The sequence below is a fragment of the Marmota monax genome, unplaced genomic scaffold (assembly GCF_021218885.2).
Source record: "Marmota monax isolate L192 unplaced genomic scaffold, Marmota_monax_Labrador192_F-V1.1 WCK01_AAM20220418_F8-fsc00061, whole genome shotgun sequence".
Lineage (NCBI taxonomy): Eukaryota > Metazoa > Chordata > Mammalia > Rodentia > Sciuridae > Marmota > Marmota monax.
Window position 1 is genome coordinate 17,928,809 of NW_026695230.1, and position 24,447 is coordinate 17,953,255.

Here is a 24,447-nt window from a genome sequence, read left to right on the forward strand (position 1 = left end):
GGTGCGGGCGGGGCATCGGGTGGGAGAAGCCGAACGACCTTTACCGAATCCGGTCGGGCCAGGCTTGGGTGGAGAAATGAACAGGCTGGCCTTGCGTGCCGGGCGCGGTGGCAGAGTTGAGGGCGGTTGCGGGAAGGCCCTCCAAGCCTCTAGCAGGTGAGTGCCCAGGCCTCCTTTGCCTGTCCTGGAGTGTGCCCAAAGTCGTGGAACATCCCCTGGTTAGAGCTACTTCACTCCTACACCCTCCCCAGACCAAAAGGGGAGTGCCCTGCCCTCAGCTGTAACCACCTTGGGAGGCAGCCACCCCTCTCTCTGGTTCTGTCCTGGGGGCTTGGGCTTTCATTCCGTATTGCATGTTACAGGTAATGTCATAACCACCCCACGTGGAGGAGGACTCCCAAAGTTTGCACCCTTGGCTGTAGCCAGGATGAGGCAGATGGGCAGGAGGGGCCTGGAGATAGTAGCATTTTCCCACCAGTATCTGCAGCTGACCCCCTCCCTACCTTCTGGTACACAGAAGCTCAACCTGCTTTTTGTTAGTGTAGCCTGCTTCCTCCTGTGGGGAGGACGCTGTGGTTGGGAGATTGCTGTGTCTGAGCACTGTGCTGCTTAGGGATGGTAAGACCTGAGATGTACTGTTCACATTGTGTCTGCCAGGACCCTTCCCTGCTGCTGGCCCTTGCGGTCGTTGGGGTTACAGTGCTTGTGTTTGCCCTGAAGAACATGAACTCCAGGAAAAGAGATCCTATCACCTTACAGGACCCTGATGCCAAGTACCCATTGCCTTTGATTGAGAAAGAGGTAGTGGATCAGCCCAACCCCTCCCCTTGGTTGGGTGAAAGACAGGAGACAGAAGTGGTGGGGAATATTGGATGGGAAAGTGGGGTGGACTCATATCATGGGCCAGTGGAGCTATTTTCCCAGGAATTTGAGCTTCCCAGCAAGAGTTCTAGAGCTGATAGAGCCTGCCTCTGTTTTCTTTTACTAGAAAATCAACCACAACACCCGCCGGTTCCGCTTTGGATTGCCCTCTCCAGAGCATGTCTTAGGGCTTCCTGTAGGTGAGTGGGGTTTCGTGTCATCTCCAGGGCTCAGCCTTTGAGGGCTAGGTACTCTGTTCCTATCAGAAGCACATGTTTCCAACCTCCTGAGGTACGAGGTTTCCCTGATACTCTTCCTGAACCATATGGGCTCAGGGAGAAGAAAATGGGCTTGGGATCATTCTTCATTATTCCATTTGGGCTGACTAAAAGTGGTATCTTAATAAGCATTGAAAAGAGATGATGCTAGAGTCAGAAGATCTAAGATCTCATTGAAGGCTCCTTGGAAGGTTCTTTGATGGGCTCGTTAACCAAGTTTCTCAACCTTTCTGATCTTCAGTCTATGAATTGGGATTTCCCAGGCCCTGCCTACCTGCTTCATTTACATTATAGTGAGGGTAAGGTGATTGACAGATATGAAAATTCAGAAACTGCAAAGCATTGTGTACATAGGAGGGAAAGGAGGAATTGATGTTCCTCTGCAGTTAGGAGAATGCTCAGAATGTGGAGGTAGGCAGGTGCCTTCCCCTCACTGTGGATTTTCTATAGGGTCCCCAGATCTACACAAGCAGGAACTGTTGTGATATCAGTCCTAGCAGTCTTAGAGTTCCAAGTTACCCTGTTTTCAATCTGTAACACCTCTAGACAGCTGAGTCAGTCTGTAAGGTGGAAAACTTCAGGGCCTAGGGATCCAGAGAAACTTTGTATAAACTACTTGTGCAGCTTGCTTCCTGTTAGATATCCTAATCCTCAGCCTACTCTTCTCATATGAACAAGAGAAAACCTTAACCTCAATTCTATAGGGAATAAAATTATACATAGGCAGCTAGATTGGCCCATCACCCTCCTTGATGCTCCCTAATTCCTTCTCTGTGCATGACAGTGCAATGTCCTGCTGCCTTCCAGCCCTCTGACTGGCCTGTCACCAGTCCTGTTTGTAGAAAGAGTAAAAGAATGAAAAACTTTGGAGAAATAAAATTTTCTTGGTCCTGGTGGAAGCTGTGCAGTTAGTGGGATCAGGGTAATTTTAGTGAGTTCTGGGAGAATTTGATATGAGGACACAGGATATTGCTGATGCTTCTCAACTTAGCTGAAATTAAGCTAGTTAGAGATAGGGCCCAAGGGACCAGTGGGTCAGCCACAAGTTGTCTGGGGATGCTGCTAGACCAAGCCCAGGTTAGCTGCATCTGAACAGCCTTTCCAGGTTCCCAGTATCAAGTGAGCTCTCAGAAGGAGGCTGCTCCAGGCCTGTGTGCCTGAGTATCCCTGGTACCCGGCTATACCACAGTCAGTCATCAAGTGTGCTTACACCTCAGACCTCAGGGCCTCCTCAAAGACTCTGGTTTATGCTCCAGAAACAATTTCAAGGACTGGCTTCTTGACTGTTCCACTCCACCACCTTTCCTCCTCCCTACCGTCTTTTCCCTACCCTGAGACAGAGCCTCTATCTCTACTCTTAAGTCTCCATTAAAGTCTCTAATTTCCTGGGAAAACCAGTTTCTACTTCCTCAGAAACTGACATATATTATTTTCTTGCCTCTAGTGTTAGTGCCTCTTGGTAGCAACTCTTACCCTCAGCACTAATTGCCATGGTCACTGGAGTCTCCAGTTTAGACTCAACAGAAGTCTGAGCAGCCCAGCATATCATCTGATACTGGGCTTAGTCTCAGTGTCATACGAGTGTGATGAATTCCACTCTGGAGGGGCAGAATTTCATGGTTCAGAATTTTATTGCTGTCCCTCAGTGGAGCCACAGGTCAGAAAGACACAGTGGTGTTGCTTTATTTGGTCCATAGGTGTCCAGATACTGGGGCCCTGCAGTGTCTATGAATCCCAGGCCTGTTCTGTGCCAGGCACTAGGATACAGATGGGGTAGCTGTGACTTATTCACAGACCCCAGTGGTACATCCAGTTCAGGAAGAAATGAGTTTATAAAGATAACATTTTTATTTGGAAGCAAAATTCACCCTCCAATTTCAGTTAGCTTCTCTTCCTTTACAAATTACTTAAATTATGATCACATCTGAACAGGTATATCATCACCCCCACTTGTGTATGTGTGTGTGGTGGGTGGGGGTGTTAATGGGTTCCAACCCAGAGCCTTGCACATGCTAGGCAAGTGTTTTAGCACTAAGCCACAACCCGAAGCTCATCATCCCCATTTTACAGATGAAGAGACTAAATCCCCCTCTTTACATCTTGCTGCAGCATTTGCTCCTTCACTGAAGTATAGTCCTTTCTGGGATTCCCAGGAGCTCCTTAGGCTGGCCATGCTCAGGCTAATATTTGGTGCCTCTTCTGTAGGTAACTATGTCCATCTCATGGCCAGAATTGATAATGATTTCGTGATCAGGGCATACACACCTGTCTCAAGTGATGATGACAAAGGCTTTGTGGACTTAATTATAAAGGTAAATGATATAAATGATTATAAAGATAAAAAAAAAAAAAAAACACCATGTGCAGCTGTTTACTGTGGGTGTCAGGGTAGAGGGCAGTACTTTTTCTGTGAGGTTGCTCATGCCCCAAGCAGGACTTTCCAGCAGTGTCATTTAACAGTGGAGCTATAGTAAACTGAGTGCAGTCTTTAGGTATTGCCCATAGCAATTGTGGGAGTGGGTCATTTTCCCTGTGTGGCTTTCTGTAGCAGATGCATTTTCTAGTTGTGTGCAGCTAGGGCCATAGATCTGAGCATGTGAAAATCAGTTTGCCTTGTTTTTCAGATCTACTTCAAAAATGTACACCCTCATTATCCTGAAGGGGGGAAGATGACTCAGTATTTGGAGAAAATGAAAATTGGGGACACTATCCTTTTTCGAGGACCAACGGGGCGCCTATTTTACCAAGGGCAAGGTACTGGGGTAGTCACACTGAATCTCCAGCTGGGAGAAAGGAGATTCCTGCACTGGTTTTATTGTCATCCATATACCCACCTCACAAGGTCCTAATCTTCATTCGGTGTGTCTTCACTGTATCTCCAACTCAGAGCCTGAGACATAATACTGAAAATGGATGATGGGTGGAATCCAGGCTGATTTGTTCTCTTGCATTTGCTACACTGGGTGAGAGTGCTTTGTGAGGTTCCATATTAGCTTCAGCTTGCCTTTTGCCTCAGAAGAGAAGGCCCAGAGGTTCCCTGAGGAGGCCCAGGCTCTTATGGGGCTGGTAGAGGAAGCTATCATGGCCTGCTTCTCTGGCAAGTCCCTAAGATGGACTTGCTTCCTGGGAATCCTAAAGAAAGTCAATAGTCTTTTGCAGGCTCCCAGACAAGAGCTGCAGAAATTAGAAGCATTCTCTGTGTTTCCAGGAAACCTTGCAATCAGACAGTACAAAACGAGCATGCCTGAGAAAAAACTGGTCTGTCACTTGGGAATGATTGCTGGGGGCACAGGTAAGAGGTTTCTGGGGGTATCATCCAGAAGGTGAGCCCTAAGATAATTCTGACTTTGACTTTGGAGTTATTGGAGAAGGCATGGCACAAGAGATTCCTTCTATAGCCATGGTGGTGGGAATGTGGAATTAGTATAGGTCTTGAACCTGGCCCTGTGTGCCCTGCTCCTCTGAACCAATGTGGAGGCTGTCCAGGGCCACAGAGAGTCTTACATGGAAATCCTGGGCCATGTGGAGGCTATGTGGCCAGGTGGGGCCGACTGGACTGCCCCTGGTCTCCAGCAGTTTCTAGACTCATTCCAAGCCCAATTCTCCCAACCCTTGGGAATGAATAACTGACTGAAGAGAACAAACATGGAGACATACAGTGTGCCAGGTACCATCATAGGCACTTTAAAAAGCATCACATTTACTTATTAATTAAGGTATTAATAAGGAACTAATTCTGTTTTGCAAATGAGTATACTTAAGAGCTCAGAATTCTCTTTCCATTTTGCCATATGAAACTGAAAAAGGGCTTTTGAATTACTGTTGCATTTAAAAGGGACAATAAAATGATGGACTGTTCCCCACTTAGTTTGGGGACAGAAGTGAAAAGATATCAGGGCTAAGGGAAACTGCTAAGCTGCTGCAAGCCAGGGGACAGGAGAAGCTGTTCTGCCTGCCCACTGTGTTCCAGGCATTACGCCCATGCTGCAGCTCATACGCCACATCACCAAGAACCCCATGGACAAGACCAGGATGTCCCTCATCTTTGCCAACCAGGTCAGTTCTGCCGAGTCAGCCCTGAGCTTGCAGAGGGAGAATGGAGTGTTCGCTGATCTGGGGCTCTGCATTCATTCCTCCCCCACTGACCAAGCTGCTTGGGTGCCTGTGGCTGTGGGAGGGTTTAGTGGGCAGCTGGAGAAGCTGAATCCAGGCTCCTTTTACTGCTTGTTTTTGTTTAACTTTTCTGTCATCCCAGCCAATGCTGTAGCATCCGTATCTCCTTGATACTTATTTCTTCCTTCCTTGATACATATTTTTGATTTTCTGAGTACAAAATCATAGATGCTCTCAGTGGAAATTTGGAAAAAAATAGAGAAAACATATATATTTTTACTTATTCTTTTTATGTGCTATATATTTCTGTGTGTGGTGGGCATGTGTGTATATATTGTTTTCACTTAGCATTACCACATAGGCATTTTGTTCCCCTTAAAACTCTTTATGAGCTGGGCACAATGGTGCATGCCTAGAATCCCAGTGACTCAGGAAGCTGAGGCAGGATTGCAAGTTCTAGGCTAGCCTTAGCAATTTAGCCAGGCCTAAGCAACCTAGTGAGACCCTGACTCAGAATAAAAATTAAAAAGGAGAAAAATTTTAAAGGGCTAGGAGTGTGGCTCAGTGGAAAAGCATGCCTGGGTTTAATTCCTAGTATGTGCTACGCCCCCGCCCCCCCGGCCAAAAAAATAGAAAGACAAAAAATTCTATGAATATTTTCATCATAGTCTGTGTCAAGTTTAGATTTACTAAATCTACATTTTTTCCAGTTTTCAGTTATTAATGCTAAATGATACAATGAGGAATAATTGCACCTAGGCCTGATGACTTCTAGATTATTTTCTTAAATGGAACCTCGGAAGTGGAAAACTGAGACAAGAGTCTTGAAGAGTTTTATGATCCATACCTTCTGTGTACTCTGAGCCTGTGACAAGTGACTTTGGCTCTCTTTTCCCACATGAGGCTCCAGTCTGTTTTCTTTTGTAGTTCTTTGGTAGTGTCTCCTGAATGACTTCTTAGTCCCTACTTTCTTGCAGAAGACCTGAGCCTATAGTGAGCTTGTTCTAGTTGGTTCTGCCATTCCTGGTGCCTAAAGTGAATATAGGAGGTGGGATGGGGACTTTCAAGTGAAGCCACCCAGCCTGTACAGCCACAGTCTTTTAGCAGCAGTTACTGCTGCATTGTGGAAAATGTCACCATCCCAGCAGCTCCCTCCATAAGAGGATGGGTTTGCTCTGTAGGAGCAGCAGAATCCTCGTTTATCCTGGGAGTCTACTGCATACACTCAAGCAAGGGTGGTGGCAGCTTGGGCAGGAGTGTGTGGGAGGACATACAGGCTGTCCCTGGAGGGTCTTTTATAATGTTCCTTCTTTTCTAGACAGAGGAGGATATCTTGATGAGAAAGGAGCTGGAAGAAATTGCCAAGACTCACCTAAACCAGTTCAAACTGTGGTACACCCTGGACAGGCCTCCCCTTGGTACAAACCCTGTTGCTTCCCTCACTGTGGGTCAGCTCCAGGCTTTGATCCACCTCAAGGACTGGCCTCTTATTTTGTTTATGAGGACTGAGTTTGAGCATTTGGCTTTGGGCTCTGGATCCATATGGGAAATGCAAGTGTTGAGGGAGATAGGATTTGGATGGCCTGCTTGTAATGGTGACAAAAGGCATGTGTCCAGTATCTCAGGAGCAGTCCATGAATTGTACTGAACATCAAAAGGAACAGTGAGCCCCAGGGCTACTCTCAACACCACAGCCATCACACATACTGCAGCTGATATGGCCACTGGTCTTTTCACCAGTCATGTCATTGTTCATGGCCACTGCAGCCCTCCCTATCCATCTCATCTGGACAGCAGTTGTCATATGCTAAGCCTCAGCCAGCACCCCAGGAACCATCATGCACAATGTACCCTGTGTGGCATGTCTCACACACTGTACCTATCTGTACCTGTCTTGTCATATGGCTCACTTCCCAGCAGATGGCACTGCCCAACTCCACAAACCCCACACTATTCCATACCACGCCCTGACAGCTCCAGCTCACTATCCTGACTCACTATACTCTAGTACACCTCATCAAGAAGTCCTTCACCCTCCTCAGTGCTCACAGAAGTCAGTCATCAGCAGGGGCCTCTGAGTCCCAGCCATGCCTGGAATATGGGGTAAATTCTGTCCCCTTATCCTCTTCTTGGGCTTATTACAGGGAGCTGCAGTACAGACTTCTAAGCCTTTATAGAGCAGCCTGGTCTGCTTAGCTGAAAGGAGGGAGGGCAGAAGCCTAGCATGGAGGGGGCTTAGCCTGCTACCCCGTGACTCTTTCCTGCTGTGCTTCATTTCAGGCTGGAAGTACAGCTCAGGCTTTGTGACTGCTGACATGATCAAGCAGCACCTCCCACCCCCTGGGAAAACCACACTCATCCTGGTTTGTGGCCCACCAGCCTTGATCCAGACAGCGGCTCATCCCAACCTGGAGAAGCTGGGTTATACCAAGGATATGATTTTCACCTACTAGTATCTCCTGTACTCCTAGAAAATTTCCTGGGACCCTTTCCTCTGTTTCAGAGTGAGTTCAACTTCTCCATATTAAACTGGGATGTTTTTGAAGGTGCATCTCTATGCACCCTTGGGCCCCCACACTGGCATTCCCCTTTTGAATGTGGGGCCTAAGAAGAAGTGTTCAAGAGGCTGGAGACAAAATGACTTCTGAGACCTCCTGTCTTGGAGGCTGGAAAGAGCTCTGTTATGGTTATCTTTCTCCATAGTAAAATAAACTTAAGTAGTCAGCAGATAACACATGAAGTATGGTTCTGTGAGAGACCCACTGGGCCTTGTCTGCCCTGCTTGAGAGTTGACTTCTATATGCCCCTAAGGGGGTCAGAACTGCAATAGTGCCACAACAGAATTCCAGCAGAATCCAAGTAGGATCACAGTAACTCCCAATAATCTCTCTTGAACCTCTCTTTAGAGTGTGCTGCTTTTAAGGTCAGGCCTACAAAGTCTCAGGCACCCTCCATAATGCACTCTTCCTTTTCTTCTGGGACATCTTAAAGTGGGAATGGGATTAAAGGCACACACATTAGGGCAATAAATCCCAGAGTAAGTAGGCTCTGGGAACTCCTTCCAGACTCCCTGCTTTGGGCACAACAGATGGAGACATGGAATGGATTATTTTTTGAGAATCCTCCAAGTGTTAAGCTCTGACCTGGCATGGGGCAAGGGTAGAGATGGTTACATACATAACAGAAGTTTCTCAACTTGCATGCAGGTTCCAGAAGCTCTGCCTTAAATCCTATCACTAACCCCTAGTGATACAAGGGACTACTATTGCCATCTGCTGTCCAGGACCAGGACAACATGTTGCCGCTCTGTTATCTGAGTAGGCCAGAGATCTTGAGGGGATTTTGTTCTCCAAGTTGCAGATGAGGAAACAGGTTATGAAATTAAGTGTTCCCACTAAGTGTGCAGCCAGTAGGTAGCACAGCTGACTTTAAAAATGGGTCTGTTTTATTCCAAGTTATTCCTCTTTTCACAAAAACTGACATAATGGAAGCAGTATTGACCTTGGTACCACTGGATTTGTTACCCACTGTATATGTGTATGCAGGACAATAGGAAGGGCAGAAGGAGCACAGAAGATGAATGCAGCTCTAGGGAACTCTCTGCAGTACAGCTGTCTTGCCCACAGGGGGCCATACACTGGAATGGTCTCACAGAAGGCCTGTGGGAGGTCTGAAGGGAAGGGCTGGCCAGGCTTCATCTACCTACCCATTCAGCATGTCTTCTGGGAATCTCCTGCTCAGGGAATGACACCTCTGCTGGATACTTTACCATAAGATCCTGACCTCAGGTTTTGCTCTAATTGCAGATCTGACCATGCTTGTTACCTACCTACTTTAAACCCTGCTCTGCTTGTACTCTATTACCCACCCTGGCCACTCCTCTGTCTCTATGACATATTCCAGGGGCCTAGTTTGCAAGATCTTTCTTGATTGGGCTCCTGCTGACCTCATTAGATTTTTTATTTCCTGGACCTCCCTTCTCTGATTCATTCTCTAGCCCAATGGTTCTCAAATGGGGGGTTTTGTCCCTCCTCTACTGTGGGAACATTTGACAAAATATGGAGACATTTTGATTTCACAACTAGAAGAAAGGTGCTGCTGGCATTTAGTGTAGAGATCAAGGATGCTGGTCAGCAGGAACCTGATCAAGAAGCAGTCTGAGGTCAGGACTGGGCTTACCCATATAAGAGTAAAAGCTTCCTGAGGGACATAGAGGTAGTATCTGTGCTCGTCCTTGACAGGCAACATTTGGCTTCATGAAGGGGACTGGGAGAAAAATGGATGCCACATGGAGGGAAAGGATTAAGCAAAGGCCTGGAGGGAGGGAAGACTCAACAGTGGGTTCAGAATGGCTGATAATGGAGAAGGGCCTGGGATGCTCATCTGTGGTAATTTAACTGAGGAGTTCTGAACAATGACAGGATTAAAACAGTGTTTTGGGAGGTCATCATGGGGATGGGGTAGAGAAATGTCTGGAGGGGACCAACTGGAATGATGAGGAATTAAGAAGACCAGCTGCAACAATCAGATGAGAGATGAGGCTGAAACTAGAGCATGGGGGTGGGAGGGAGGAAGGGGCTGGTTGGGGAGAGGACACTGACTGGGGCTTAGTGGCAGCTCTCTGAAATGGGACACATTAGAAAGGGCACAGCTTGTTTGGGAAGATGATGAGTTCCAGTAGAAATGAATTTAGGGTGTGCAGACGCTTTCCACTGGGGGGAGCTGTTTAAGCAGACATTCCGCTTGAGGACAATGAGGGAAAGGCCTCAGAGGTTGGTACACTCTGTCAGGATGAGATGAGGGAGTGTGTGTGTGTGTGTGTGTGTGTGTGTGTGTGTTGGGGACTCCTCTGTGCAAACAGTGGGAGGCCCAGAAGATCCCCACAGCTCTTGCCCTGAATACCCTCCTCAGCCAGATTTCTGTGAATGGAAAAGATGCTCCTGTTAAGCAGCCCAGAGAGAGCTCCCATAGTGCTTTCACCCCACTCAATCACTATAAAACATTCAGAACACTTTTTTTCCTAACTTTCTTTTTCTTTTTCCAGCAGAGGATTTATGACTAACAGTTCTTCCCCTTTGGTGTAAGAGCCTCCCAGCTGTCACCAGGAACAGCATGAGCCATTGAGTCCATGCACTGATATCTCATTGCACTCCCCACAAAGTGGTCTGTAGTCCATGTATAAAAGTACAAAAGGTAGAAAAGCTTCAGTAAAGAACACAGCACAGTTTAAAACACTTAGGAACATGAGGGCCACCTCCTGGACACCTGTCCCACCATTCTGCTTTGCTTGTCAGCACCCACATCTGAGATGTCCCACCAGCTCCATCTGCATAGTACAGATGGCTGTGTGCCAGCTCCCCATTGAGGCAAAGACTTAGGGCCCCACATGTGCCTCTCTGGGCTCTCGGCCATGAAGAATGTCATCTCCAGTCATCAGAGTTGGGGGCAGCCAGGCAAGAGTCATTCAGCATCTGGTCCTGGCTCAAAAGAGTCTGAAACGACACAGCCAAAGGGGCAGTTTAATAGTTTTGGCCAAGGCTTCCCTACAACAGCTACATAGGGAGCAGAGGGGGCATTCGGTATGGTCTGACAGATGCCTGTAAGTTCCTGGTATCCCGGGGACCCTGAACATTGGGTCAGAATAGACAGTACTATTAAGGTAAAAATAAACTGCTCATCTTAGAGGTAAACTTGCTATTTCAAGGCCACAAAAGGCCTATTAGAGATGATAGGGCAAGGTTGGATAGATCCATTGTGATGTATGAGCCAAGAAACGAGAAGAGACCTGCTTGGATCCAGAAGACTCCTGCCTTGCCCTTAGACAGAGTCTTCTAAACATGCCTCAGTAGATCAGCAAGCAAAGTACAGTGACAGGGGACTCAGTGTTGATAGACACTATAGCTACCAGGCCAGGGATGGGCTCTAAAGAAACTAAAAGGTCTGGAAGGCATGGGGCCTCAAAGACAATTTGTGCTCTGTAACTGGCCATTTTATTGCCAGCTCTTATCTGCCTATAACCCTTGCAAAATGGGAAATACAGGTAACTGAGCCAAAGCTCAGATAGGGAACAACACACCTAAGGTAAAAAGCAGATGAATCTGCCTTACTCCAAAGCTGCTCCTCTTCCCCTGAGACTGAGCTGCCTGCCTCCACGTGATCTGATTTGTTCTCTTGGGTATATGGCAGTATATGCTAGCTTGCCTGTGATGTCCATGATGATGGGAAATGCATGTGTCTCATGTCCAGAGAGGAAAGAACCATGTCCACTAGGCCAGAGGTGAGGGCTGGGCTCTGGGCTGACTACACAGATGGTTTAGGGCTGCTGAACATCTAAGTTTCTTCACCAGCTCTGAGGTGGGGAAGAGAACCGTAGACCTAGTATGTCTTACCTGGCTATAGCTAAAGGTCTGTGAGCTTTCAGATGCCCATTAGTGACTCAAGGCCTAGCAATCAATCAATGTAGGAGGCCCCTAGGCTGCTTTCTGCCTTTCTGGGCTGACTCAGGCTTAGGCTGTGGCCTCAGGGCCCAGCACAATCCTTTACTCTCCCTTATCCTTGAACAGCAGCCCACCAAGCTCACTGGACCTTTTCAGGCACCAGCCCTACTGTGTTGTGTTGGGGTTGGGGGGTGGGGGTCTGAGTCCTACCGTAAGGCGATGAATGTCTTGGGAGAGGAGCCCTATCTGCGTCACAGTGCCTTCGGAAGGCGCCATCTGTAAAATGGGCAGCAGCCTGGTCAGCACACACAGATGCAGCTTGTAACTTGCAGAGACGGCATGCAATGTCCATCCTGCTCAGGCCTGGCTTCTCCAGAGCATGCTTCCCTGGAGGGTTGGGCAAGGAGTGTGCCAAGCCTTGAGAAGTGGCAAGTGCTGGGGTACGTGCTGCTTCTGTTGCTGAGGAAAGGTGTCCAATGTCCCACACTGCATGCACACACTTTCATGAGGCCACATGTCACATCAGCATTTAGGGCACAGAGAAGAAGGGCGCAGGTATAGCCTGTGAGAAGCAGCTCTGCTGCACGTGTTCACTGTTCCAGATAATTCCAGGAGGAGAATAGCAGGCCTTTAGGATGCTGGATAGAATGACAATTTCCAGGTACCAACAGGACGCCAGATACCGATGCCCCAGTGTAGATGGACATCTTCAGGAAGCTGCTGCCTCCTCCCTATTGAGGAGCCTTCCTCCCCTCCCCTCCCCTCTTCCTTGGGTAATGCTGGACTTCTCCTTCCCTAAGGTGATTTAGACATTGTAGGTTTGGAAGCATTCTTTATAGATTTGTAGGATATCAAGTGAAACCCTTTTTTTAACAGGTGGAACAACTGAGGCCCACAAAGGGAAAAGAGGACTTCCATGCAGCTACAGAGAGAATTAGTGGCAAAACAGTTCCATGCAGGGTTTGAAAACAGGCACATGCAAAGTCTCTCACCAGGATATGATAACAAAGAAATAAGGGATAAAGGTGGCCTGACTGGCTGTACAGCCACAATGGCCAGGGATCAGCCTGGAGGAGCGAGTGCCATTTAATTGCCCTGAGTGCCAGGATCAAACACCAGTGTTCCCAGCTGACAAGCTTGTATCTACATTTCTCATTAGCTGGACCTCAGGGGAGGTGGTGGTTTGAGGGAATAGGCCATGTCTGAGGCTGCTGGTGGTATAACAAGCAAATCTTAGCAGCCTTTCCATCTGGGACAGAATCAGAGTGCTACAATGGAGTCACTGGCCCTGCCCCACTGTCAGATGATTATGACACTGCTGTTATTCTTCTGTAGATGAGGCCCAAGGGACCCAGTGAAGCCAAACACTGGCCTGGGGTGAACTGGAATCTCAAGAGCAGGAGCTCAGCCTGGCACCACATGTCTCTCTCTGTCTCTGGCCAGACAGAGCCCATCTGGAGGGCCCATTATCAGCTAGTCAGCCTCTAAATCAAGAGGCCAGATCTGCTTCAGCCCTGCCAGCCCAGGCGAACCATCCCCCACAACAGTTATGAGAAGCTGGCAGAACACGTGAAGGAACAGAGAGTGTTGCCAGCAAGGCATCCCTACTTGTCACCCCTACCCTCCTTTAGTGAACTGGAAACCAACTTGGGGTCTGCACAGCAGACGTGACCTATAGCCAGGATGTGCATGAGACCCAAGTTTCCCCTCTGCTTCACTGAGGGAGGTGGGGCCTGAGGCAGTCCTCTCTGAAGGATACAAAGAGGAAAAAGGGGTCCCTCTTTGCTCCATCCCCCTTGGGGAATCCTGACTGTGTATCTGGATTGGGCTCAGTGCCACAGGCTTTTAAGCTACAATCAGTAGGGTTCCATTTCCAGCCATGCTCACCTTTCTTCCCCCAACAAGATTAAAAATATGTTGCACTGTTTACTTCCTACATAAATATTGTTTTTATTATCAGAAAGAAGCAACTACCTCTGTAGAGAAAGACATAACACAATTACACTGTCACTACCGCAGAAGTCCCTGCCATTTGTCTCTTTGATCTCAGCCAAGATTCTCTGGTCCATAGGTATAAGGCACTTGAGCTTTTCTTTTAACCGCAGCACAGGGGAAATGCCTGAGAGTTGAGTCTTTGGGGATTGTTCATAGTCTCTGGACCTGTGTCTAAGTTCATGCATATCTGGTGGTGCTGAAGTTGGCTGTTTAAAATTACTAAAAATGTAAAAGCATCTTAAAGGGTTTTTCATCCTGAGTCCACCTTTGACAACAGTCCCCAAAGCCTGCCTCTTCAAAGTATGAAGAGAGATTGACCTAGGGCTATATAATTGCTGGAATGTTCTCTGCAAGTCATGCACATGAGCAGGGGGTGAGGTTGCAGTTATGATGGCACATGTGGTGTTACTGTGTTTTCAGGTGCACAGAGAGGGCAGGTGACAAGCATCAGCTAACCTGTCCCACCTGGTCCAACTCATCCAGTTCAGGAGCATCAAGGGGGTTGAGGCCTCGGCAGCCACTGTAGACCCGGTGACTATCACTGATAGCATCATTAGATTCCATTGGGCAAATGTAATCTGTGGATTCATCAAACTTCTTTTTTCTTATGTTTCCAAAATGTGAAAATCCCAGTTTCCTTGGCTAAAATACAGCAAATACAAGATTATGGAAAGATTACTACTCCAATGTGCAGATATGACCGACAATATATTTAAGAACAGTCCTAGGAGGAAAGAACTAAGGCAAAGTGCTTCTTGAAAAAACTGAACCAAACAGGTCCTGTAGGCAATTTCTATGCTGAGGAAAGATCAAAAGATAAATAATCCTAACAAGAACTGCTCCTCCAAGACTGTGGGAAAACAGTTCCCATTGTCCTATTTTCCCAGGAACTTTCCTATTTTCCCAGATGGACTCAGTTCCTACTGAACACCAGCCTGCACTTGAGGCCAAGCATGGAGGACTTGCCTCAACACATTTGATGACAGCACACTAGGGAGCAGCACCCAGTGCCTTTGACACCAGTGCTTTGAGAGCCACACCAGATGCCCTGGGTTGGTCTTCCTTCTTGCTTTAGCTTTGCCCAGCACTGGACTCCCCCCTCAGAAAGTCCAGATACTTGCTGTTGTGCTTCATTAGGAAAGAAGGTTAAGCTGTGAGCTGTGCTGTGAGGCACCATCATGCCTGCTGGGGAGGGGCCAACCTGGCTTCCAGAGAGTGAGTCTGTGGGCCTGTGATCTGGGAAGGACATGGTGGGGATGTTGTGGCTCAGGAAGGGCTTTGTGGGATTTAGGGAGCCCACAGATGCTTGGTCTTGGTACTTGGATGACTTCAGATTAGGGATATGGGACAGCTGTGTGCAGGCCACATCACAGAACAGGACAAGTGGAACCAGCTGCAACAGGAGCACTCCCCATGCTGTCAGGGTAGCTTTGACTGAGTCCCCTGCACTGTGGCACACAGATGGGCCTAATGGAAGGGAATCCAGATCAGGAACTCATCTGCTGTGCAAAATGAGTAACAGTAGCACTGGGTAGAGGACAAGCTCCCAGCTACCTGAGAATAGATGCTTCCTGAACATAGCCTCTGTGTAAAAAACCCTGTGCTCTCTTTCTTGGACTTAGGACAGGTAGGCAGTAGGCCTAATGAAGACAAACAGACCAAACTCCTGCAGCAGAAGCTGAGTGCTGCTCCTGGTTCTCAATGTATACACTGATCTGGCTCCATGTACTGAGCCAGTGGCTGTATGACCTGACAGCCAGAAGGAAGTCCCCAGGGGTAACCCAGAAAGAGTATAACAACTCACCCGGACTTTGGCCGTGGTAGTCAGTGGTGTATAAGCTGGTGAGGCCATTTTATCTCTCTTTTCCTGTTCAGCCTCAGGACCAATCAGGGCACTGAATTTGGTGGTCAGGTGGCGCCTGAGGAGCGTCTTCTGTGGTGGGATATTGAGAAGCATGGCCAGGGTATCCCCAGTGAATCGTGATTCCAGGATCTAAGAAAGAATCATAGACAAATTTAGTCAGTGGCAACAGATGATACCTAGTAAGTAATAGGGAGAAACTGGCCTTCAGGGCCTTAGGGTGCCTTCAAAATTAGGCTGAAGCTCATACCCTTGTTCTATGTCCTACTTTCCTCTCTCTACCCAGATAAGGCTTGGCTTTGAGCAGACACTAGCATATTTGTTAAGTGACCATCTCATTTTCACAGACCAACAGAGAACAGCGACCTCTTTAGGATGTCTCCCAGTCTCTTACAAGTCTTGAACCTTATATGTTCAAACCACCACCTCCAAACATCCACACCACCATCTCCATATTTCTTCTCTGGCTTTGCCACTTGACAGATCTGAGTTGTGATAAGGATTATATCATGGCAAGCAGGAAATTACATTTGATGACCTCCCCTTCATTTCCCAGTCCCCCTGTTCCTCTAGAAGCAGGTAAAGCTGACTTGTGTAGGTCTGATTCTCATGCATTCCCACTAACCTGGGATCTCTCGGTCTGTAGTGGAGGAAGCCCTTCCAGAAGTTATCTTGTTTCCATGGGGTATATTAATTCTTACCCACAAATTATCAAATATTTTGAAACTTCAGATTCTATAAAGGTTTCAGATGAAGTATCTTTTTTTTTTAACTAGAATATATGTTTGGCCCTCAGAAAATTAGTTTCTGAATACCCAAATCTACATCAAAGCAACTGGGCTAGCCCAGAGTGCAACTCACAATAAGACCTCCATGGACACCACTCCCTCGAAGGTTGGGTGCATACTCTGCCAGGTCCACAGATCGCAACCATTCCATCACCCTGTGGTTGGACCATTGCACAACTTCTGAAGGAGAAAGGTTACTCTGTGAGAGGAAGAAGAGTGAAACATTAGACTTCATTGGTCCTACCACAGTCCTCTGTGGGGTCATCCCCTGTGAATGAATCTGCCCCAGAAGCCTCACCAAAAGAAGACCCTTGTGCCTAACAACCCAGGCCAGCCAGACTGCCTCCCTGAGAGCCTTCTCAGTTCTGAGAAACAGCTCTTACTGGATCTTACATGATCTTCTACACTAAGACATCTGAATGCAGAATCCTGTTTCTCCCTAATTTTCCGGCTAACTTTGGGAAAAATAAATAAAGGCATGTAGTTTTTCATTCAATTATTCAACATAATTTTAAAGATTCACTTATGAGAAAAGTGTTTTATAAAGAAAAAGATCTTTTTGTGGACAATTGTTTAGGGGAATGTTATGGTTTAGATGTGAGGTATGCCCCAAAAGCTTATGTGTGAGACAACGCAAGAAGGTTTAGAGGACAAATGGTTGGGTTAGGAAGGCCTTAACCTAAAACAGTGAATTAATCCCCTGAAGGGATTAATTTTGTGGTAACTGAAGGTGGATAATGTGTGGCTGGAGGAGGTGGATCACTGTGGGCATGGCTTTGGGGTATATATTTTGTATCTGGCTAGTGGAGTCTCTCTATCTCTACTTTCTGATCATCATATGAGCCACTTTCCTCCACCACACTCTTCTGTCATGATGTCCTACCTCACGTTAAGCCCCAAGGAATTGAGACCTCTGAACCTATGGGCCCCCAAATAAACTTTTCCTCCTCTAAAATTATTCTCATCAGGTCTTTTAATCACAGCAGTGAAAAGCTGACTAAAACAGGGAACACACATCAAGATACTTTAAAATGCCCAACACTATGCCTGGGCAAGCAGAGTATATTTGTTGAATACCGAGAAAACAGGAGGTGGAGAACAGAGGTAAGAGTCATTAATCCCCCAGGAAGCAGAGGTAGACAAAGTTTCCAGGAACAGAGGAGGTGGGATGTAACTGACAACACTTCAGTTTGGGGCCCACCAAGAACCCTGAGGTTCATGGAACAATATCAAATATATCATTTGGGTTGCTGTGTTTATCTGTAATGTTTCTTCTCTACTAAGACCTGCTCATGGATTCTGTATATCTGGACCTGAACATTGTTTAATTTTGTATATATACAAGTAGGAAAAACTATTCTTGATGTACGATTTTGTAGGGCTCCTTGTCCCTTTTTCTCTGTTTTTTCCTGTCCTCTGCCTGACACTCAAATTTCCACTTTGTGTATCTCTTCCCCCTTCCTTTGCATCATCTCTTGTAATCATTATGATGACTTTGAAAAACTTGTTGCCACAGACATTACATTTGTAATGTAAGGGAGAGTGGAAGATTTGGAGGTTTAGTGGCCACAATGGAACACAAAAGTACAAGCAACATGGGTGTTTTGGGTGCCAGAATCCCAAGCACCACAGTCCAAAATGCAGCATTTTGTGATTATGTAAATCTTATTTTTTTCACACAGGATATTTCAAGTGTCCTGGCTCAGGGCTCCCTGCATAGCTATTATCCTGCCCTCACCTCATCAGCTGGGCGCCGATGCAGGCAGTGGGGGTTGAACTTGTTGACATGCAGCACATGAATGGCACATTTGATGCTGAGATGATGTAGCTGGCTGGTGACTTTTAAGAAGAGTAAATCATTCTGGAAAAGAAAAGTTTTGATGAGCCAGTTTCCAAAGTAACAAGACTCCAGTGGTCCTTCCTGGTCTGGCCAAACAGACAAGACTTCCACATTTCAGGAAGGTGCATTATGGACATACCAACAGTTTCTCTTATCACAATGATTTGTACTCTGCTACTGGGGATATCTTATGTAACAATCAATACTATTTCAAGGACTTCAGAATAAGATGGAATCAGGCTTAAAATAACAATCATGGGCATATCTGAGCCAAATGCTCACAGATACAACTGAAATATTTAAAGGAAAAGTCCTCACCACAGTTAGGTATTGCAGCATTCGTCCATCAACTCTGGACTCATGAAACTGGTCTTTATATTGGGGTAAGCCGATATCATCAAGCCACCCTATAAATACAGAAAAAAAAAATAGATGTGTTGGGATTCCTGAGAATAGGAGCAACAATTATCATTTTGAGGTTCCAGTTTTTTTCAGAAGATTTAGTAATCCATCTGCCTTTCACAAGGACACAGCTATCTTTGAGGCACACATTCAACATGGAAATTCTTTTTACCCTTAGGAACAGTCAGATACATACTTAATACATATATGCCTGTCCTTACGTGTCACCCAAATGTGATCCAGCAGCGCAGACTTCTCTTCCTGCTTGGTGTTGATGGCTTTCACTGCTAAAACAAGTTTCTTTCTATGAAGAGGGTGCTTAATTCCTAGTTCCTGAAATTGCAAGATGAAGACCAGATGTAAAATTTTGGCAGACAATTTGATCTCCAGAGGATGTTGTGTCAGGGTGGAGATACTCTAAAGAGTGTGGCAGGGGATCTGTGCACAAGACCCTGGGATGTCAACCTGCAGTTACTAAGGAAATCCCAGCCTTCCTGCCCATCTTCCTGTGTGTATATGGAGTGGGGGGCCTTCACCTTCCCATGAATTGGTCTAGGGAGAAATAACAGCCTCCTTTTCCTGGGCTCAGTTCTTACCTTTTCCATGTCCTGAGGGGTAGCTGTCAGTAAAGTGTGGCCAGATGTCACCCATTGCCTGGCAAAGATCACGTACTGAGCCAGGCCGAAGTCCTCAAGCCATGAACATACACGCTCTGTGCTCCACTGGGCAAAGGGGGCATTGGCATCACTGGGAAGCAGGGAAACAGTATACTTTTGTAAGTTGAGAGTCTGAGGTTCTGCGTATAATAAAGCCTCATCAAAAAGGAACTACCTTTTAACAAACAACCTAACCATGGGCTATAGCTGAAGGAAATTCCACAACAACACACTCACATGAGGTACATTCAAGTCCCCTCCATAACAAATGAGTTTCAAATCCAGCTACTTAGAGAACGAGATAGCTGACATAATCCTTAAGAGACTGCAGTCAATAGGTCCACATATACCTCAACATGTCACAATCCCAGAGCATGGCCCTATTAGGAAGAACACCTAAAACTAACTCATTTTGTCCACAAGATTCAACACTCTTTTTAAGGAAAATACTTAGAAAGGAAAAAGACAATCGGTTCTCTAACATAAAAAAAAAAAAAAAATCAACAGCCCTCCAATTAACAATAGCTAATAGTAATAAAATACTAGGGACTTTCATATTAAAAATCAACAAAGAGACAATATATTTTTATAAGTACTTATTAATAATAACAACAGTATTCTGAGGATTGCATCCAAAATATTATAATGTTTATTAGAATAAATAAAAGTAAGAAGTATAGCTACTAGAAAGGTAGACATAAAAGAAAATAGTTCTTTTCAGATGAGGGCTGCCTGCCTGGAAAGCTCAAGAGAGCTCAATAAGGTGACTAGTAATAAAATACACACACATAAACATATATACATATGTAATATGTATATTACAAGCAAAAATCAATCAATTTCTACACAGTATCCATGCACAGCTACTAAAGCATTTGTTAAAACAATAAAAATTCTCCCCCATACAAACCAAAATTATAAACGGCCTAGACATTGCCTTAACAAGGAATGTGTGTACCTGTGTATGTGATTGTGATGGGGTGGGGATCACAAGGGGGTAGAGTGGGGTGATATAGTAGCCATAACACTCAACTATGCAACATAAAAAAAAAGACATGAATAAATGAAGAGTTAGATCATGTTCCGACAGGATGAGTAGACATTAAAACCAACCATTCTTAGAGACATCAATTTTTCATTTAAAGTGTGAATATAATGGAACATTCAAAATCCCAAAAGAAACTTTGTGGCAGGCAGTGGACAAAGTAACTTTATGTTCATTTTTAAACATAAATGGGGATTTATGGAATATAAAAGACTAAATATTCACAAAGATTTCTTTCTAGGAAAGTACAGTTGTCTGTTGGTATCCACAGGAAATTGGTTCTAGGACCCCCTGCAGATAGCAAATTCTGAGGGAGTCAAGTCCCTTACATAAGATGGAGTAGTATTTACATACAACCTACACATATCCTCCATAAACTTAAGTCATATCTAGATTATTTACATTACCTAATATAATGTAAATGCCATGCAAATAGTTGTTATACTGCATTGTTAGAAAATGATGGCAAGAAAAAAGTGTGTGCATGTTCAGTGCAAACCATTGTAGATCTAACCACATCTTCAGTACTCAGTTGGCTTAATGTACAGATGCAAAACCACTTAATACAGAGAGCTGACCCCCACCCCTAACATACAGGAATACATTTTTTGAATACCTGGCTGAGCTGTTCTTAAAGGGAAAGGATTTCTTAAAGGGCCAGAATGACAAGAAAACACCATTCTAGAACCCTGGAGATGATGGAGTAGGATGGAGGTTGAGTCAGTCTTTCTTCTAGGATGACTGTCAATATTTTCTTTTATAATTATGAGAGTTTTAAAAAGTTTCAGCTTCACAATTTGTAATTGTAATTGGTATTGTCATGCACATTTTTAGAATCACTGATTAAATTTAGGAAAACTTCTATCAAGTATCTCTCACATATGAATGTTAAAGATTCATAAGTGCGTATACTTCATTAGCAAGTACATTCCTGACAGGAGAGAATTTCTATTTTGACTAAGCACTCAAGAGAACCAAATCTCCTGCTTAAGATTTTGCAGATCTGATGACTGGGAAGAATTTCCACAGACTAGCTTCTGACTTTGTTACATCTAAAATATGGTTTTGTTTCCACTATCCCATAATTTTGGTATGGAATGCTAGAGGACACATTCATTTTAGAACATGACCTCTAGCATTCAAGTTTTCTATTGTCATGGTTAATCTTAAATATTCTTCAAATTGTCAATATTCATTAATTGATGTGTTGTCCATGCTCTTTTGACAGTAGCTTAAGTTTTATTTTATCTTTGCTGATGTTAGCATAAAATGTAAAATCGGCAAGAAATTTCAGTCTTTTTACAATGTGTTCATATGATTCACTTTATATAAATAATACCTGAAAACTTATTTACAATTTCTATTTGAAATTTATTTCTTGCACTTACTGCTTTTGATATGGTCTAACATTTTTTGTTGTCATTTATAATTTGTTTCTTAATATGAGAACAATTTCTCTGTTCCAATGCTCATTTTATCACTTTTATTTCACGTTATTAGGGTTTTATTTCACTCATCTTCTCATTTCTGGAAATTGTGGGGAAAAAACAGAAATTGTATATATTAGAGAGGCATTTCAGTTTTGAAGGAGGAAATAAGAATTTTTGAGATCATAATTTGAAAACTTCTGTCCTTCAGATGTTTCAACCAAACTAGAGTTCTGGTCCTCATTTCCGTAGTCTTCTCATTTATTGTTGTGTATACCCTCCCTACCCCGCCTTGTGTTGTTCCTACAGTATCAGACCCAGAACTCCTCAGCTTCTGTCAAAGCCAGATCCCCCCATCCCCTCTGCCAGGAATATGGCTGAACATGCTAAGGAAATCATTTAGAAATGACAGAGAAGGTACTTCTCATACACAGCCAAACAACTTATTTTATTGACACATTCCAAAATATCTTTCCAAATTGTTGTTAAAATGATATACTGAGATTATCAAATACGCCACCTCCATGATAGGGGAAAGGGCATGGCACATTCATAAGTGCACACACTTCATTAGCAAGTACATTCCTGACAGGAGAGAATTTCTGTTTTGACTAAGCACTCAAGAGAACCAAATCTCCTGCTTAAGATTTTGCAGATCTGATGACTGGAAAGAATTTCCACAGACTAACTTCTGGCTTTGTTACATCTAAAATACGGTTTTGTTTCCACTATCCCGTACTTCTGGTATGGAATGCTAGAGGACACATTTGTTTTGGAACATTACTTCTAATTTGCATCTTTAGTTCTGGGCAACAAGCAAAATGGGAAGTAGGAGTGAGCACTGACGCTTTTTTATGCTAGGATAGCTAGTTAACTAAACCCAACTGAACAAACTATGGAGTGATGGCAGGTTATATCCACAAATCCTACTCAACCTGAACTGGATCCCCAAACTCAATTTCCCCTAAACCAGTTAGCTCTCAAAGATCCCTAAGTCTAGTCCATCATCATCTGATAAAAGGAAAACTATAGACAAAGGGAAAACTGGAATAAAAGGACTCATCGGTCTAAACACTGTGTTTAAAATACCTTATATATGGATGGTGGAATGTGATGGTCATCCTTATACAAAATACATGTATGAAGATTTGAATTTGGGGCCAACATACTTATATACAAATAAAGATATGAAAAATGGTGGTACATATGTGTATTAAGAATTGTAATGCAAAAAAAGGGTACATGTATAATGGCATAAGTTGGCATGAACATACTGTATATAAAGAGATACGAAAAATAGTGCTCTATATGTGCAATAAGTAATGTAATGAAAAAATAAATAAAATAAAATACCTTATATATGTAAAACTTTCAAAACACTTAGCCCTGTCAACACATTGATTGATTTTCTCTGGACCCTGGAATGGGCCCATAAAGTAGATGCCCTGGTAGCTTCCTTATAATCATGAAATATGACTCTGACCACAAGTGTGGGGAAAAGACACACACACACACACACACACACACACAAATGGGACCATCAGTAGGGCAGTGATGTGATTGGAGGGAGACTCTTCATAAACCCGCGAGTCTTGAAGGGCAATACCCTCAGTAGATCAGCTCAGAGAACCCCTCCATAAAGATGGGATCCAGTCTATGGCTCTAGAATCTGTTAGCATTAATCATTACACTTTAATGTCTTTTTCCTAGGGCAGGAAAACAACAAAAAACCTCTTATGCTAAATTTTTAAAAATCATGTATGCATGTTTAGTGCAAATAAAGTAAACAAAATAAAAATGACTAAATAAAATTGGAAAAATACAGATAGTTCACAAAAGAAGATTTAAAATGCAAACAAAATTAACAATAAAATTATAAATTTTTTTGGAGGTCTGTAAAAGAGAAATTTGAACAAAGAAAAATTTGAAACTTTTAAACTGACTAGGATGTATGGGTGACAGGCTCCCCATTCCCAGCAGTGCTATCTGGATGTAAAAATCCATAAAACTGTACTTTGGGGGAAAAGAAATAAAATTTGTTCATGTGTAATCAGAGAGTGCTCCAACAAAATGTTATTATCAACTACCTATTTAAAAAATAATTTGTTATCAGAAAAAGAAGAATTTGGGCTGGAAGCTATTATTAATAAAGTACTTTTCCTCCAATAATATTATTGACACATTTTTTAAAGATTTTGCCTTGATATCTATAAATACTAGAGGACATTAGCATATAATTCTATCAAATTTCTGCTTCAGGGTAATAAAGGCCTTTCTTTTCTCCCAGCAAATTCATCTTTGTTACCATAAGCACTGTTAAGATAAACAGCAATCTCATCAGGACTCTTCACTCCCATTCCCTTTATCAACCATTGTTTATGATTAACAAAGCACAAAGACATTCTAACAAAGCAGCTCTGTGGCTGGAATGGCAGTTTTTTCCTTTGGCAGAGGTTTCTGATACTGGTTACCCCTTACTCTAAAGTGACTTGCAGAATGCAAATGGATTCCCCCACTATGCAGCCCCACTCTGGGAAACACCTGAGTGAAGACCTGACAAAATCTATAAACCTGCCCATGGCAAGCTGGGGAGGAAAGTATCTCATACATGTGCAAAATAAGCTATGGTTCCCTTCCACAGGGGATGTACTACTGTAAACAATAGGACGGATTTAGGGAAATTCTCTTCCCTTCAGTTGGAATCTACACTGCATTATTTCTGAGAACTAATTTTTGAGTTATGT

At 44.3% G+C, this 24,447-nt stretch overlaps 2 protein-coding genes across 19 annotated transcripts in view; one reads left to right on the forward strand and one right to left on the reverse strand.

Moving 5' to 3' along the window:
* Positions 1-24,447, reverse strand: part of Ppfibp2 (PPFIA binding protein 2) — a 157,805-nt gene continuing 133,358 nt past the window's right edge. For 3 of the 16 annotated variants that reach the window (XM_058576923.1, XM_058576925.1, XM_058576924.1), the window contains 9 exons: positions 19,172-19,322; positions 18,797-18,908; positions 18,492-18,580; positions 18,072-18,194; positions 16,407-16,532; positions 15,489-15,677; positions 14,141-14,326; positions 11,900-11,965; positions 4-184 (listed from right to left, as the gene is read on the reverse strand). In XM_058576923.1, coding sequence (XP_058432906.1) covers positions 41-184; positions 11,900-11,965; positions 14,141-14,326; positions 15,489-15,677; positions 16,407-16,532; positions 18,072-18,194; positions 18,492-18,580; positions 18,797-18,908; positions 19,172-19,322 — 1,186 coding nt within the window. In that variant the 3' untranslated portion in view covers positions 4-40. Of the gene's footprint in view, positions 185-2,964; positions 10,745-11,899; positions 11,966-13,614; positions 14,327-15,488; positions 15,678-16,406; positions 16,533-18,071; positions 18,195-18,491; positions 18,581-18,796; positions 18,909-19,171; positions 19,323-24,447 lie in introns of those variants that run through there. The other 13 variants (XM_058576917.1, XM_058576918.1, XM_058576916.1 and 10 more) reach the window with 9 other exon arrangements.
* LOC124088510 (NADH-cytochrome b5 reductase 2) lies at positions 24-23,086 on the forward strand. Of its 3 annotated transcripts, XM_046438189.2 has the most exons (9): positions 24-156; positions 658-801; positions 989-1,061; positions 3,345-3,451; positions 3,764-3,893; positions 4,348-4,431; positions 5,110-5,195; positions 6,571-6,670; positions 7,533-7,984. In XM_046438189.2, the coding sequence occupies exons 2-9, from the start codon at positions 724-726 to the stop codon at positions 7,703-7,705; spliced, it is 831 nt and encodes a 276-aa protein (XP_046294145.1). In that variant the 5' UTR covers positions 24-156; positions 658-723; the 3' UTR covers positions 7,706-7,984. The 3 variants fall into 3 exon arrangements, 2 of the variants coding, with proteins under 2 accessions (XP_046294145.1, XP_058432912.1); XR_009226127.1 differs by lacking the exons at positions 24-156; positions 658-801; positions 989-1,061 and adding an exon at positions 18,016-23,086 and having other exon boundaries at positions 3,149-3,451; positions 7,533-7,756; XM_058576929.1 differs by lacking the exons at positions 24-156; positions 658-801; positions 989-1,061 and having other exon boundaries at positions 3,149-3,451.